This window comes from Carassius gibelio, chromosome B19, assembly GCF_023724105.1.
Source record: "Carassius gibelio isolate Cgi1373 ecotype wild population from Czech Republic chromosome B19, carGib1.2-hapl.c, whole genome shotgun sequence".
NCBI lineage: Eukaryota > Metazoa > Chordata > Actinopteri > Cypriniformes > Cyprinidae > Carassius > Carassius gibelio.
The window spans coordinates 12,753,224-12,767,501 of record NC_068414.1 but is presented as its reverse complement, the minus strand read 5'-3'; the positions used below and the strand labels follow the sequence as shown (position 1 = coordinate 12,767,501).

The 14,278-nt window shown below is 39.3% G+C and overlaps 2 protein-coding genes across 2 annotated transcripts in view; both read right to left on the bottom strand.

The window, feature by feature from the left end:
• Positions 1–14,278, bottom strand: part of LOC127979099 (E3 ubiquitin/ISG15 ligase TRIM25-like) — a 45,838-nt gene continuing 31,560 nt past the window's right edge. The window contains exon 5 of the mRNA XM_052584243.1: positions 1–1,233. Coding sequence (XP_052440203.1) covers positions 1,127–1,233 — 107 coding nt within the window. The 3' untranslated portion in view covers positions 1–1,126. The remainder of the gene's footprint in view (positions 1,234–14,278) is intronic.
• Positions 1,242–4,096, bottom strand: LOC127979100 (E3 ubiquitin/ISG15 ligase TRIM25-like). Its single transcript, XM_052584245.1, has 3 exons — positions 3,483–4,096; positions 2,966–3,061; positions 1,242–2,812 (listed from the first exon to the last, which is right to left on the bottom strand). Exons 1-3 carry the CDS (start codon positions 4,053–4,055, stop codon positions 2,567–2,569), a joined length of 915 nt encoding a protein of 304 aa, XP_052440205.1. The 5' UTR covers positions 4,056–4,096; the 3' UTR covers positions 1,242–2,566.

Here is a 14,278-nt window from a genome sequence, read left to right as displayed (position 1 = left end):
ACAATTTGAGTTGAATTGCTGAAATGGACTTTTCCTCGACATTCTAATTTATTGAGACACCTGTGACAGTAATCTTAATGATACACATGTGGCTACTCCACCTCCTTTAGAGCCTCTATCCGTTCTGTACAGCATGTAATCATCTAAACTAATATCATTATCAGTAATAGTGGAAGATACCAGGTTTCAGATATTGTAATAACCCTAGGTTTATTGTAGACAAGCCATGCTTTTAGTTGATCAAGTTTCGGTCAATAGGCTCCTCAATTACATGAATTATTTTAAGACCATTAACCATCCTTTAAGAACAGAAGAAAACTGAAAGAAGCAGAATTAGAGAAAATAGAGTATAATACAGTATAATATGAATGATGAGAGGCAGACAGCATGAGAGCAAACAAACACAAAATATATCCACACACACACACACACACACACACACACATACATAACACAATACTAATATTTCAAACAGAACCATAGGAGAGAAACAACAACAGAGATAAAACAGAACTCAGTCAGCAATAAGAATATTAACAACATAAATTAACCTTGCAACATCAAAGTTAACGAGATGAATTAAGTACAGGGAAGCACTAAGCATCAAAATGTGCCAGCATATCATTTTTAATTTGCTGGAGCGTGTCCATCAGAGTTTTATTTGTGACTGATTGTTCCATAACTGAGGACATGTGGATAGAGTGCACAAAAAGAAGTAAAATAGTAGACAGGATTGAAAGTTGATAGAAAAAATTATAATGCATATTTAACATGTGTCCATTTCAGGTAACCAACCATGTCCCCTAGATTTCTAAGTATTTAATAGAAATTATATAAGAAGCTTATATGTCTAAGAAGCAAAAATAAAATTTTCGTCTTGCACGCACACACACACACACACACACACACACATACACACATACATACATTTATTGTTGGTTCCACATCAAATAAGTCATGCATACTGATGATGCATTCAGACAATTTAACAAAACTCCAAGTAGAGTAAAGCAAATACTAATACCAATAATACTAATACCAATAATAATACAATTTTGTTTAGCTCGGTTTCAAAGCACTGCACAAAAACGAGAGCTAGGGGCAGGTGACAAAATTTTTTATTCAGTTAAAAAGTAGACTGTTCTTCCTCGAGGATTTGTTGTTTTATTGTGACTAAAAAAAGCTTTTTTTTGATCACATGTCCTGGGGGAGGAATTATCTGGATGCGTCTCACTGTGGAAACCAACAGACATTTTCAATGTAAAAAAATAAATAAATGTTTATAAATTCAGATATATTTTTTAAATATATACAGTGGTGTGAAAAAGTGTTGGCCCCCTTCCCGATTTCTCTCTTTTTTTTTTTTTTTGCATGTTTGTTGCACTTTAATGTTTCGGATCATTAGTAAAAAAAGATAACACAACATATAGTTTTTAAAGGATACTTTTTATTAGGGGAAAACAAAATCCAAAACAACACTGCCCTGTGTGAAAAAGTGTTTGCCCCCTAAACCTAATGACTATTTGGGCCACCAATTGCAGCAACAGCTGCATTCAAGCATTTGCGATAACTTGCAATGAGTCTGTTACAACGCTGTGGAGGAATTTTGGTCCACTCATCTATGCAGAATTCTTTTAATTCAGCCACATCAAAAGGGTTTGAGCATGAACCGCCTTTTTAAAGTCATGCCACAGGATAGGATTCAGGTCAGGACTTTGACAAGGGCACTCCAAAGTCTTAATTTTGTTTTTCTTCAGCCATTTAGACGTGGACTTGCTGGTGTGTTTTGGATCATTGTCCTGCTGCAGAACCCAAGGTTGCTTCAGCTTAAAGTCATCTTTGAACCATTTTTGTCCAGACTCTTTCTTATGGTGGAGTCATGAACACTGATCTTAACTGAGGCAAGTGAGGCATGCAATTCTTTGGATGTTGTTGTGGGGTCTTGTGACCTCTTGGATGAGTCGTCGCTGTAAATTTTGGTTGGCTGGCCACTATTGGAAAGGTTCTCCACTTTTCCATGTTTTTGCAATTTGTGAATAATGGCTCTCACTGTGGCTAGCCGGAGTCATAATGCTTTATAAATGGCTTTGTAACCTTTTCCAGACTGATATATTTCAATTACTTTCTCAATTGTTTCTGAATTTCTTTGGACCTCGGCATGATGTCTAGCTTTTAAGGATCTTTTGGTCTACTTCCCTTTGTCAGGCAGGTCCTATTTATGAGATTTCTTGATTGTGAACAGGTGTGGCAGTAATCAGGCCTGGGAGTGGCTAGAGAAACTGAACTCAGGTGAGATAAACCAAAGTTTTAACAGGGGGGCAAACACAGGGCCGTGTAGTTTTGGATTTTGTTTTCCCTTAATAATAAAAACCTTCATTTAAAAACTGCATGTTATGTTTACTTGTGTTATCTTTGACTAATATTTTAATTTGTTTGATCTGAAACATTAAAGTGTGAAAAACATGCAAAAAAATTATAATTAAGAAATCAGGAAGGGGACCAACACTTTTTCACACCAGCGTGCATATTTTTTTTGGACTCTGCTGGTACTCTACCATGGTAGAGATCATGGTTCAACCTGGAGGAAATGGATGTCATTATGTGTTTGTGAAAGCTCCTCCAGCTCATCATCTATGGACCTCATTTGGTCAATCTCCTTCTCCAGTTGCTTTATAAGTGTTTCAGCTCGACTCACTACAGTCTTTTCTTGATCTCTGATCATCTGTGTGACCTCAGAACGTTTTTTCTCAATGGAGCTGATGAGCTTACCAAAGATCCTCTCACTGTCCTCCACTGCTGTCTGTGCAGATTGCTGTAAGACACACAATACAATCAGCTCGTACTGCTGCTCACACAGTCTACTGTGCTTCAGTGGGACTGAAAATCACCCTCAATAACCATCTGAAGAAGAGTCTGAAACCAACTGAGTCTGAAACCAGCAGTTCTTCTTTCTTTCAGAACTCACCTTATGAATCTCCACAGCTTCTCTCAGCTCCCTACATTTTTTATTTCTCTTCTTAATTTGCTGCTGGTATTTTCTCTGTGTATAACCCAAATGCTTCTATAAGACAAAACAAATAATGTTACATCACAGAAATATGAGTGATGTTTAAAGTAATAAACGTTTTGAGGACTTCTGCCATTGTTTATTCATCTCACAGAATGCCTTTGATTACATGCTAATCTGGCTAATGTCTTTGATTACACGTTACACACTTTCTCAGCTAATGGTATTAAGTCCTTTATTTAATATATACATGTTTTTGCTGTGAATGCTTGGCTATATCAAGAGGTGCTACTGAGGTTAAGTTTACACAAGTACATTTTCATTTTAAAATGCATAGCTTTTGCTACGGTTGCAATCTGCCACAAAGACTTCCTTGCTTTTTTTTTTTTTTTTACAGAATTACAGCTGTTTAAGGAATTTAAAAGTTTTCACAAAATTGCTTAAATTAAGCACATCAGTGTCTTTCAGTCTGTACCTGTTTCTCTTTCCTCTCTGCTGCAGTTGATACAGTATCATGATTTTTGTGTTTGTCCACCATGCAGAGCATACATATACAACGCTGGTCAGAGCAGCAGAAAATGTCCAGCAGTTTTTTATGTTTACTGCAGATCATCTTCTGAATGTATCTAGTGACGTCCATTAAATCGTGTCTTTTTCCTTTGAAGAGATTCTCATGCTGTTCAAGGTGATTTTGACAGAAAGAGGTCAGACACACCAGACAGGACTTGATGGCATTTTGTTTTCTTCCAGTACAGACGTCACACTCCACATCTCCAGGTCCAGCAAGAACACCAGTTTGAAGTTCAGTCTTCTTCAGTTGCTCCACCACTTCAGCCAGCATGGTGCTTTTCTTTAAAGCAGGTCTTGGTCTGAAGGTCTGTCTGCACTGAGGGCAGCTGTAGACTCTCTTCTCATCCTCTTGATCCCAGCAGTCTGTAATGCAGCTCATACAGTAACTGTGTCCACAGGGAATAGTCACTGGATCTTTCAGTAGATCCGGACACACTGAACAGCTGAACTGGTCATGAGAAAACCTGGCTTCAGCCATTTCACTACATGCAGAGACACACTACAGCTAAATGGCGCTTAAGTTTCATTTCCTCGAAGTGAAGAGTTGATGTAATTTCCAGATACTGTGTTTGAGAGACGTGAGCAAAATGAGTCCGGCCTTGAAGTGCATTAAACTTGCCTTATCATTCATGCTAAAAAGATCCACTAGATAGGGCACAGAGTTGGCAGTAATAAGTTATAGAGGTCGTGTCATGAGGACCCTTTTTCTTGATATATTGACACAGGTCATTGTATTATCTCACTTTATTCATGGTACAGTATGTTGAAAGTAATTTTTTTTATGTTTTTACACTTTAAAATTTTCTTTTAATGATCCATGGTTGAAGGTGAGTAAAATAATGTCACCTCATTGTACCCAGTTTTTGAAAATACTCATCATTGCGTTCATAGAGCAAAACTTTTGCTGATTGTTTCTTTCTCAACCCATTTCAAATGTAAAATAATGACCTTTTCATAACCCTAACAAATAAGACAGAAATGCAATTTTTTGTTTTTTAAATTGAACTTTGTGGCTCTGAAGAACTGTTTATGAAGAATCCCTTGATAAAGTAAATTTACATCTGAATAACAAAAAATGTTTTAGAATCAATAGTGGAGTGAAACAGTGACAATCTTGTAGATGTATGAGCTTTGTATTTCTTCAGTTTTAAGTTTAGAGTATTTAATTGAACATTTTATACATTTTTTATGAAAAGGTTCTATGCCCTTCAGAACAATATTTTAAAAGTTATGTGTTTTATTTAAAATTTGTGCTGTACTGCTTCAAAAACTGAAATATATATATATATTGTATAAAACATGCTGAAGTTTAGCCGATAGGTTGTCGATTCAATTAAATTATAAGCCAGTTCCTCCAAAAAGCTGTTTATTCAGCCAGTGATGCCTCTCCTCCATTGACATCCATTAAAAAAGGGATTTGGTCTCCTACCCTTCAACGCAGTGTTAGCTTTAGCTGTAACTTTTGCTTTTTTGGCTTAAGTTTGGAGGGTTGCCTTCTAGTGGCTTTGGTCTGCCTTGTTATCTTGTCTACATAGCTACCCTTGTTAATCACCATGACAACTAATCATCTTCACCTGTCCATTGTTAGCCATGGTTAGCTTGTGTATAAATACACCCTTGTGTTTCAGCTGTGTTTTGTTGGTCAATGTTCTCACGTTTGTTCACAAACTGCACATTACTTTTTTCATGCCTGTCTCTTTAAATGCAAATGAGCTGCTGCTCCCCGCTTATGTATTCCTTCGCTTAGGAATACATACATAAAATACGTGTATATACACCTATAAATTACTCACATATACATGCATACTACTGGATGTTCAAAAATACATGTATGAAATACACGTGAACACTAAAATGAAATCTATACCAATACGTATAATGTTAGCAATGTATGCATACACTCTTGTGAATAACTTGCATATACATATAAACTTGACGCGTGCATACACCTACAGACACTTGCATATAAACTTGGTCCGTGCATATACACCTATTAAACACTTGCATACAGGTCCTTCTCAAAGAATTGTGATAAAGTTCATTATTTTCCATAATGTAATGATAAAAATTAAACTTTCATTTATTTTAGATTCATTGCACACCAACTGAAATATTTCAGGTCTTTTTTAATACTGATGATTTTGGCATACAGCTCATGAAAACCCAAAATTCCGATCTCAAAAAATTAGCATATCATGAAAAGGTTCTCTAAACGAGCTATTAACCTAATCATCTGAATCAACTAATTAACTCTAAACACCTGCAAAAGATTCCTAAGGCTTTTAAAAACTCCAAGCCTGGTTTATTACTCAAAACCGCAATCATTGGTAAGACTGACGACCTGACTGCTGTCCAGAAGGCCATCATTGACACCCTCAAGCGAGAGGGTAAGACACAGAAAGAAATTTCTTAACGAATAGGCTGTTCCCAGAGTGCTGTATCAAGGCACCTCAGTGGGAAGTCTGTGGGAAGGAAAAAGTGTGGCAAAAAACACTGCACAACGAGAAGAGGTGACCGGACCCTGAGGATGATTGTGGAGAAGGACCGATTCCAGACCTTGGGGGACCTGCGGAAGCAGTCGACTGAGTTTGGAGTAGAAACATCCAGAGCCACCGTGCACAGGCGTGTGCAGGAAATGGGCTACAGAGAAGCAGCACTGGACTGTTGCTCAGTGGTCCAAAGTACTTTTTTCGGATGAAAGCAAATTTTGCATGTCATTCGGAAATCAAGGTGCCAGAGTCTGGAGGAAGACTGGGGAGAAGGAAATGCCAAAATGCCTGAAGTCCAGTGTCAAGTACCCACAGTCAGTGATGGTCTGGGGTGCCATGTCAGCTGCTGGTGTTGGTCCACTGTGTTTTATCAAGGGCAGGGTCAATGCAGCTGGTTATCAGGAGATTTTGGAGCACTTCATGCTTCCATCTGCTGAAAAGCTTTATGGAGATGAAGATTTCATTTGTCAGCACGAGCTGGCACCTGCTCACAGTGCCAAAACCACTGGTAAATGGTTTACTGACCATGGTATTACTGTGCTCAATTGGCCTGCCAACTCTCCTGACCTGAACCCCATAGAGAATCTGTGGGATATTGTGAAGAGAAAGTTGAGAGACGCAAGACCCAACATTCTGGATGAGCTTAAGGCCACTATCGAAGCATCCTGGGCCTCCATAACACTTCAGCAGTGCCACAGGCTGATTGCCTCCATGCCACGCCGCATTGAAGCAGTCATTTCTGCAAAAGGATTCCCGACCAAGTATTGAGTGCATAACTGAACATAATTATTTGAAGGTTGACTTTTTTTGTATTAAAAACACTTTTCTTTTATTGATCCTTCTATCAACCCTACTGGCAAAAGGCATTTCAGGAACCACACTTCAATGGTTTGAGTCTTACTTATCAGATAGGTCCTTCAAAGTATCTTGGAGAGGTCAGGTGTCCAAGTCACAACATCTAACTACTGGGGTACCTCAGTGCTCAGTTCTTGGACCACTTCTCTTCTCTGTCTACATGGCATCATTAGGTTCTGTCATTCAGAAACATGGCTTTTCATACCACTGCTATGCTGATGACATTCAACTCTACCTCTCATTCCATCCTGATGATCCGACGGAAGCTATTCGCATCTCAGCTTGTCTAACAGACATTTCTTGCTGGCTGATGGACCATCACCTTCAACTTAACCTTGCCAAGACAGAACTGCTTGTGATTCCAGCAAACCCATCGTTTCATCACAATTTCACCATCAAGTTAGGCACATCAACCATAACTCCTTCAAAAACAGCTAGAAAGCCTTGGAGTTATGATTGATGATCAAGTGACTTTCTCAGACCACATTGCTAAAACTGTCCAATCATGCAGATTTGCTATTATTATTGCTACTATTGCAATGCCTTCTTAGCAGGTCTTCCAGCCAGTTCTATTAAACCTTTACAATTAATCCAGAACGCGGCAGCAAGATTAATTTTTAATGAGCCAAAAAACAATACACGTCACACCTCTGTTTATAAATTTGCACTGTCTTCCAATAGCTGCTTTCATAAAATTCAAGGCATTGATGTTTGCCTACAAACTACCACTGGCTCTGCACCCATTTACCTAAATTTGTTACTTCAGACTTATGTGCCCTCTAGAAGCTTGCAATCTGCAAATGAACGTCACTTGATTGTGCCATCCCAAAGAAGCACAAAGTCACTTTTACGGACTTTTAAATTAAATGTTCCCTGCTGGTGGAATGACATCCCCAACTCAATCTGAGCAGCTGAGTCCTTAGCCATCTTCAAGAATCGACTTAAAACCCATCTCTTCCATCTTTATTTGACCCTCTAACTTTAACACTCACTATTCTAATTCTGTTCTTAAAAAAAAAACTTGATCCGTGCATATACACCTATTAAACACATATGTGACCAATCATGGGAAGTAGGGACACAAGTCGGTTCTGTGGCATTTTGAGTTATTCATAGATTCTGTAACACTAAATAAATCGCTGCATACAAACACACCTGCACCTGCACATACGTGCATATACATATAAACTTGATCCGTGCATATACACCTAATAAACACTCACATATACATATAAACTTGATCCGTGCATATACACCTATTAAACACTCGCATACATACATATGTGACCAATCACGGAAAGTAGGGACACAAGTCGGTTCTGGGGCATTTTGAGTTATTCATAGATTCTGTAAGTGTAGTCTCCAAGCTTTCCAATGATGTGTAAAATCTGATATAATTTGGAGAAGTTGTGGCCATTTGAAGGTAGGCACTCAAAAAAGCTCAAAAGGGAGAAAATGGCCTCTAAAGATTGTGCAGTTCCCACCTGTTCTCATCTGCTGGGAGTGTCAATAGTGCTCATTTATGTCTGTCTGTCTCTGTTTTGGTTTCTGAAACCCAGTTTACCCAACTGTATTTCAGCACCCCTGGTTACCAGTCTGTGGAAAACACAGCGTATTTCATTTCATTCATCGTCAAGTGCGCTCATTCCTGTTGGTGTTGTCAATCTGGCAACCTATATGTGTGTCACGTATGAGGACGGGGGGCCGAGTGAAAAAAACCATATCCAATATTTTGAATTTGGACTACAATACATAGCTGTATAAAAAGAGCAGGATGCCAACAAAGTGGCAACTTAAAGTTTCCAAACACACCTGGATTGTGGCGTTTCCTTTCTGTGGACTTACTTTTCTGCACATTGGCATGGAATTATTGCATCCAGCTGCCGCTGATCACAGAGTGACTATAAGAAGGCAGCAGGTGCAATGCATACCAGCTTTTCCCTTCGGAGCCAAGCGTTAATATCGTTCTGCTCAACCATGTCTGCTATGAACTACGATTTCAGCACGCTCTCAGAAGCTTTGTGTGTTGGCGAGACGGCGCTTCAGCGGTGGTCGTTCCTTTGTTGAGTGGGTTGCGCACTTCAGGCTGCGATGTCCACATTAGTGGTCCAGGAGCGCCATCTCTGGCTGTGTCAGGCAGACATGAGGGATGCCGACAAGGCCCAGTTTCTCAGTGTTTCAGACTTGCCTTTTCGGCGACGCAGTCGAGAGCTTTGCCCAGCAGTTCTCGTCTGAAGCAGACTGAGGCGATCCGACACATCCTGCCTCGGCAGGCAGCTGCTGCCTCCACCTGTCTGCTGGCCGCAGTGCCCCAGCTTGTTCGTCGCCGAGGGTGGCCCCCAGGGTCTGCCCCCGCTCCTGTGCTGCATCTGCAGCAGCCTCCAACAAGTGGTGCCGTAGAGCTGGGCACAGGCAGGCCGCCCTTCCCATGGCTCCCGTCTAACCTGGCGGTGATTGAAAGAGCAAGAGGCCCGGAGACAGGTAGCTGCTTTCTGGGGGTTGGTGAAGGCACCTCTCCCTCCCCTAGAGGAGGGCCAGGTGGAGAATCTGGAGATCTCGACGAGAGAGCAGTTTTGTCTGTGGGTCTCAAGAGGGCATGGGGAGTTGTGTATGGCCAAGCACCGGACCTCACTCCTTCGCCAGATGGCAGCACCGGGCGGTTCGAGACCGTCAACAAAGGCCCTACTCATGCACCCTCTGCCAGCCCGTGGAACCAGGTGAGCCCTGAACTCTACACTCAAACCACACACCTTGCTGCCCCACTGCGGGTATGGCTGTGGTGCCGCTGGTCCCGCTTGTATGGTTTTTATGTGCCTGGTCAGCGCTACCCAGCCCATTTCGCTGGCTTCTGCGGACCATCAGCCTCGGCTATGCGATTCAATTCACCCGTTGCCCCCCAAGTTCAGCGATATCCACTTCACTACAGAGAAAGTGTCCTACTGGCGAAGGACGCAATAGAGCCGTTCTGTCCAGCCGATATGAGGATGGGGTTTTACAGCCTTTACTTCCATGTACCCAAGAAAGGCGGTGAGTTACGACCGATCTTGGATCTGCGAGTTTTAAATCGGGCCTTTCATCGGCTACCGTTCAAGATGTTGACCAAGAAAACATTTTTGGGTGCGTCTGTCCCCAAGATTGGTTTGCAGTTATCGACCTGAGGGACGCGTACTGTCATGTATCCATCCTTCCATGCCACAGACCTTTTCTGTGGTTTGCGTTCGAAGGACAAGTTTTTTTCCGAGTATGGGTCTGTGTGACGTTAGATGGAGCGGAATTTCCTTATGTGGGTCCTAAGGGCACTTCTCCCGGAAGATCGCGCGTTCCCATAGAGCAGAGCACTGACAGCAGAGACATTCAATGATCAGAGCGAGAGAGCCAAATGTCACAAAAGAAGTGTGTTTTTGGTTGCCAGGGCAAGACAAACCTGCACAGATTACAAAAAAAAAAAAAAAAAAACAGCATTAAGGGACCAGTGGATGGAGTTTATTTTTACAGAGCATCAACTGAGTTGTGCAAGTGTTTTTGTTTGTTCCATGCATTTCGAAGATGCTTGTTTTACAAACAAGGCCCAGTTTGATGCCGGATTTGCATATCGTTTATTTCTTAAGGATAATGCAGTCCCAACGAAAAAGGGTCACGATCGTGTGTTGGAACCGCAGCTTGTGTTTTTCCGGGAAAAAACGGTACAGACTATCTTTCTCTTATAAATATAATAAAACTAAAGACTTTTTGGAGTTATGAAGGATGCAGTACTACTCTATATGTACTCAAGATTAACAGGATATTGAGTGAAAATGAGCATTTCACCCCCCTTTTAATATTTAGCTCAGCTTATGGAAAAGTATGGTGGCCCAGTAGAGCACAATCTCTTGTTGCTCTTCTTAATTTTAGTTTGTTCTTTCACTTTGCTATTAGGCCGTCTGGGATAAAATGCACCCCAGAAAAAAGCAAAGGACCATTAACGTTACATCCTTTTTCAAACACACACTGTAAGTATATTATAGTATGACACGATTCACGCGATAAAGTTTTCATGTTATGATTTAACCTACTGTTACATCAAGAGACAACAGAACCCGTGTGGACCTCGTCACGTCGCCGGATTCAGTGTGTTGATGGGATAGTTCACCCAAAAATCTAAATTATGTCATTAATAACCCTCATGTCGTTCCAAACCTGTGAGACCTCGGTTTATCTTCGGATCATAGTTTAAAGGTCCCTTTCTTCGTGATCCCATGTTTTAAACTTTAGTTAGTGTGTAATGTTGTTGTTAGAGTATAAATAATATCTGTAAAATTCTAAAGCTCAAAGTTCAATGCCAAGCGAGATATTTTATTTAACAGAATTCACCTACAAAAAAACGACCCGTTTGGAATACATCCCTCTAGTTCCTGCAGTAATGACATCACTAAAACAGTTTTTTGTCTAACCTCCACCCACATGAATTCACAAAAAGGGTGGCATGGTCTTGTTGCGCTCCGACGGAGAAAAAGGAAGAGCTGTCTTTGTGTTTGCCATGTCGTTTTAACGCTGTTATTTTCATCTCGGAGTCCTATCATCTTTGTTTGGGCTTCCCAGGGACGCTGTACTTGGAGATTAATGGTTACAATTTATGTTTAACTCGGTTCCCGAAAATTATAATCCACATGTAAAACTATGTGCAGCACATTTTGCTGAGGACAGCTTGCTGAGGACAACTTCCTCAATTTCACTCAGTTTAATGCAGGATTCGCAAAAAGATTATTCCAGTTAAAATTTTTTGAAGCATCGAAAATACATTTTGGTCCAAAAATAGCGAAAACTACGACTTTATTCAGCATTGTCTTCTCTTCCGTTTCTTTTGTGAGAGAGTTCAAAACAAAGCAGTTTGTGATATCCGGATTTGTGAACGAGTCATTCGATGTAACCGGATCTTTTTGAACCAGTTTACCAAATCGAACTGAATCGTTATACATGGTTTCGCGTCTCCAATACGCATTAATCCACAAATGACTTAAGCTGTTAACTTTTTTAACGTGGCTGACACTCCCTCTGAGTTAAAACAAGCCAATATCCCGGAGTAATTCATTTACTCAAACAGTACACTGACTGAACTGCTGTGAAGAGAGAACTGAAGATGAACACAGAGCTGAGCCAGATAACGAACAAAAGACTGACTAATTCCTTAATTCCATTAAACAAAAGATCAACAATCAATCACCTTTATTTATATAGTACTTTTAATAATACAGATTGTGTCAAAGCACTGAACAGTATCAAATGGGAGAATAGAGTAATTTATAATGACAAGATTAAACACTCAATTTCCATTTAAAGACATTTTATTATTGAATGCAGAGTCATCGTCTAGGTCAGTTCAGTTTAAATAGGATCTGTATAATAAAATAAATGATATTTGCTAGAAGTAAAAGATAACATTTACTATTTTATGTTCAAACTTAAATAAAATTTGTTTTATAAAGGCTGTGTGTTATAATAGTGTTAACTGCTGTATTGTAGGCTATTAATGGGTTGCTAAATATACATCTAATGAAAAACTTGTGAAGTTGTTTAACTATGGAAATGGTATCTTTAAAATATTAAAAAACTTGTAAATACATTGATTTAGGTTTTATTGATATATTTTCATAAAATGTATGTTGTATAAAATTACTGTAGATGTAATCTGTATAGTCATTCAACAATTGTTTTTGTCTAACTGTTAAGAAGTAAGAAAAGTTACTGTTCAAATGAGGAACTGAAATATTGTATATATCATAAAATATCTTTATTTCATAAAAATGAAGTAGAGATGGTCTCACATTGGTCTCAAAGTCCTGCAGTATTTTTTTAATTTTGAGTAGGATTTCACAAAAATAGGTTCCAAGCTGTCATGGCATGTTCCCAAAATTGCCACTTGGGTGCTGTAAAATGCCAATTGGTATTCTATTTAGAATTTATTATTATAAACATCAGTTTTGGGTCACATCACCATACAGCTGCCCCCCCCCCCCCCACCCCACTTTTAAAATGGCTGCTATGCCCCTGAACACACCAAAATTACTTATATGTGCTTTGTTTTGGTGATTTTGTTGTGTTGTGCACTACTGGGTCACTGTGATGAACTTTGATTCATCATGTCAATTTACCACCAGTGTTTTTCAGGTCAGTATATTGTAAAGTTAAATAAACAACTTTAGTAATTTGGTATATTAACATGATTTCAGTTAATGACATCTGTAAAATTAAGTGAGTTCCTGAAAAACCTAAAATGTTGTTACCATATTTTGCTGTACATTTTATACTGTAAATATTATACTGCAAATGTAAAATTTTAATTTCAGTTTTATAGTGCTTCCTAAATAACAATAACTGTAGTGATAGGATTATGGTTCGATCTGAAATTTTGTAATGGTGAGTTATATAATATGTCAGAAGTTTATCAGTTCAGAATCTAACTGAGCCTAACAGTTTTCATAAAAAGCTGAAGAAACAAACATGGATATGCAGGAAAAGGTGTGTTATTTATCATACTCAGCAAATTCAAAAATGACGATAACGCGATGATGACTAGCTAAAAATTGCTCTAATGTGACTAAAACATGAGACGTTTTCGAGTTTTTGTTGACGAGACGAGACAGAACGAAAATGATTATAAGTCTGACGTTAACAATGCATGTAATTTCTGCCTATTTTGGAGAAGCACCTGGCTGCAGCCTGCAGTTCGAGGCGGGGCTGCACCTGGGGCGGGGTACACGTACTTTTAAATGCACACTTGAGCAGCGCAGCACACTGTGACTCCATGTTGCTCTGAGCACATCATTCTGCACCCGCGATGTGCATACACGCTTTGTGCGCAATGTTTTGAAGCGTTTCATAATATCATGCTTTTGCACACTGAAAGATTATTAAAAGCCTATATTTTTATACTTAGCCTACACAATACATTTAAAATTAGCATAATTTAATTGTATATTATTTGTGTATAGTGTAGGCTATATACAGTATTGTTCAAAATAATAGCAGTACAATGTGACTAACCAGAATAATCAAGGTTTTTAGTATATTTTTTATTGCTACGTGGCAAACAAGTTACCAGTAGGTTCAGTAGATTGTCAGAAAACAAACAAGACCCAGCATTCATGATATGCACGCTCTTAAGGCTGTGCAATTGGGCAATTAGTTGAAAGGGGTGTGTTCAAAAAAATAGCAGTGTCTACCTTTGACTGTACAAACTCAAAACTATTTTGTACAAACATTTTTTTTTTCTGGGATTTAGCAATCCTGTGAATCACTAAACTAATATTTAGTTGTATGACCACAGTTTTTTAAAACTGCTTGACATCTGTGTGGCATGGAGTCAACCAACTTGTGGCAC

Excerpts from the sequence above, each read along its gene's own strand:
- LOC127979100 (XM_052584245.1), bottom strand. The coding sequence starts at position 4,055 with ATGGCTGAAGCCAGGTTTTCTCATGACCAGTTCAGCTGTTCAGTGTGT. Across the intron at positions 3,062-3,482 it reads CAGAGAGGAAAGAGAAACAG|AAGCATTTGGGTTATACACA; the intron begins GTACAGACTGAA and ends TTTGTCTTATAG. Across the intron at positions 2,813-2,965 it reads AAGCTGTGGAGATTCATAAG|CAATCTGCACAGACAGCAGT; the intron begins GTGAGTTCTGAA and ends TGTGTCTTACAG.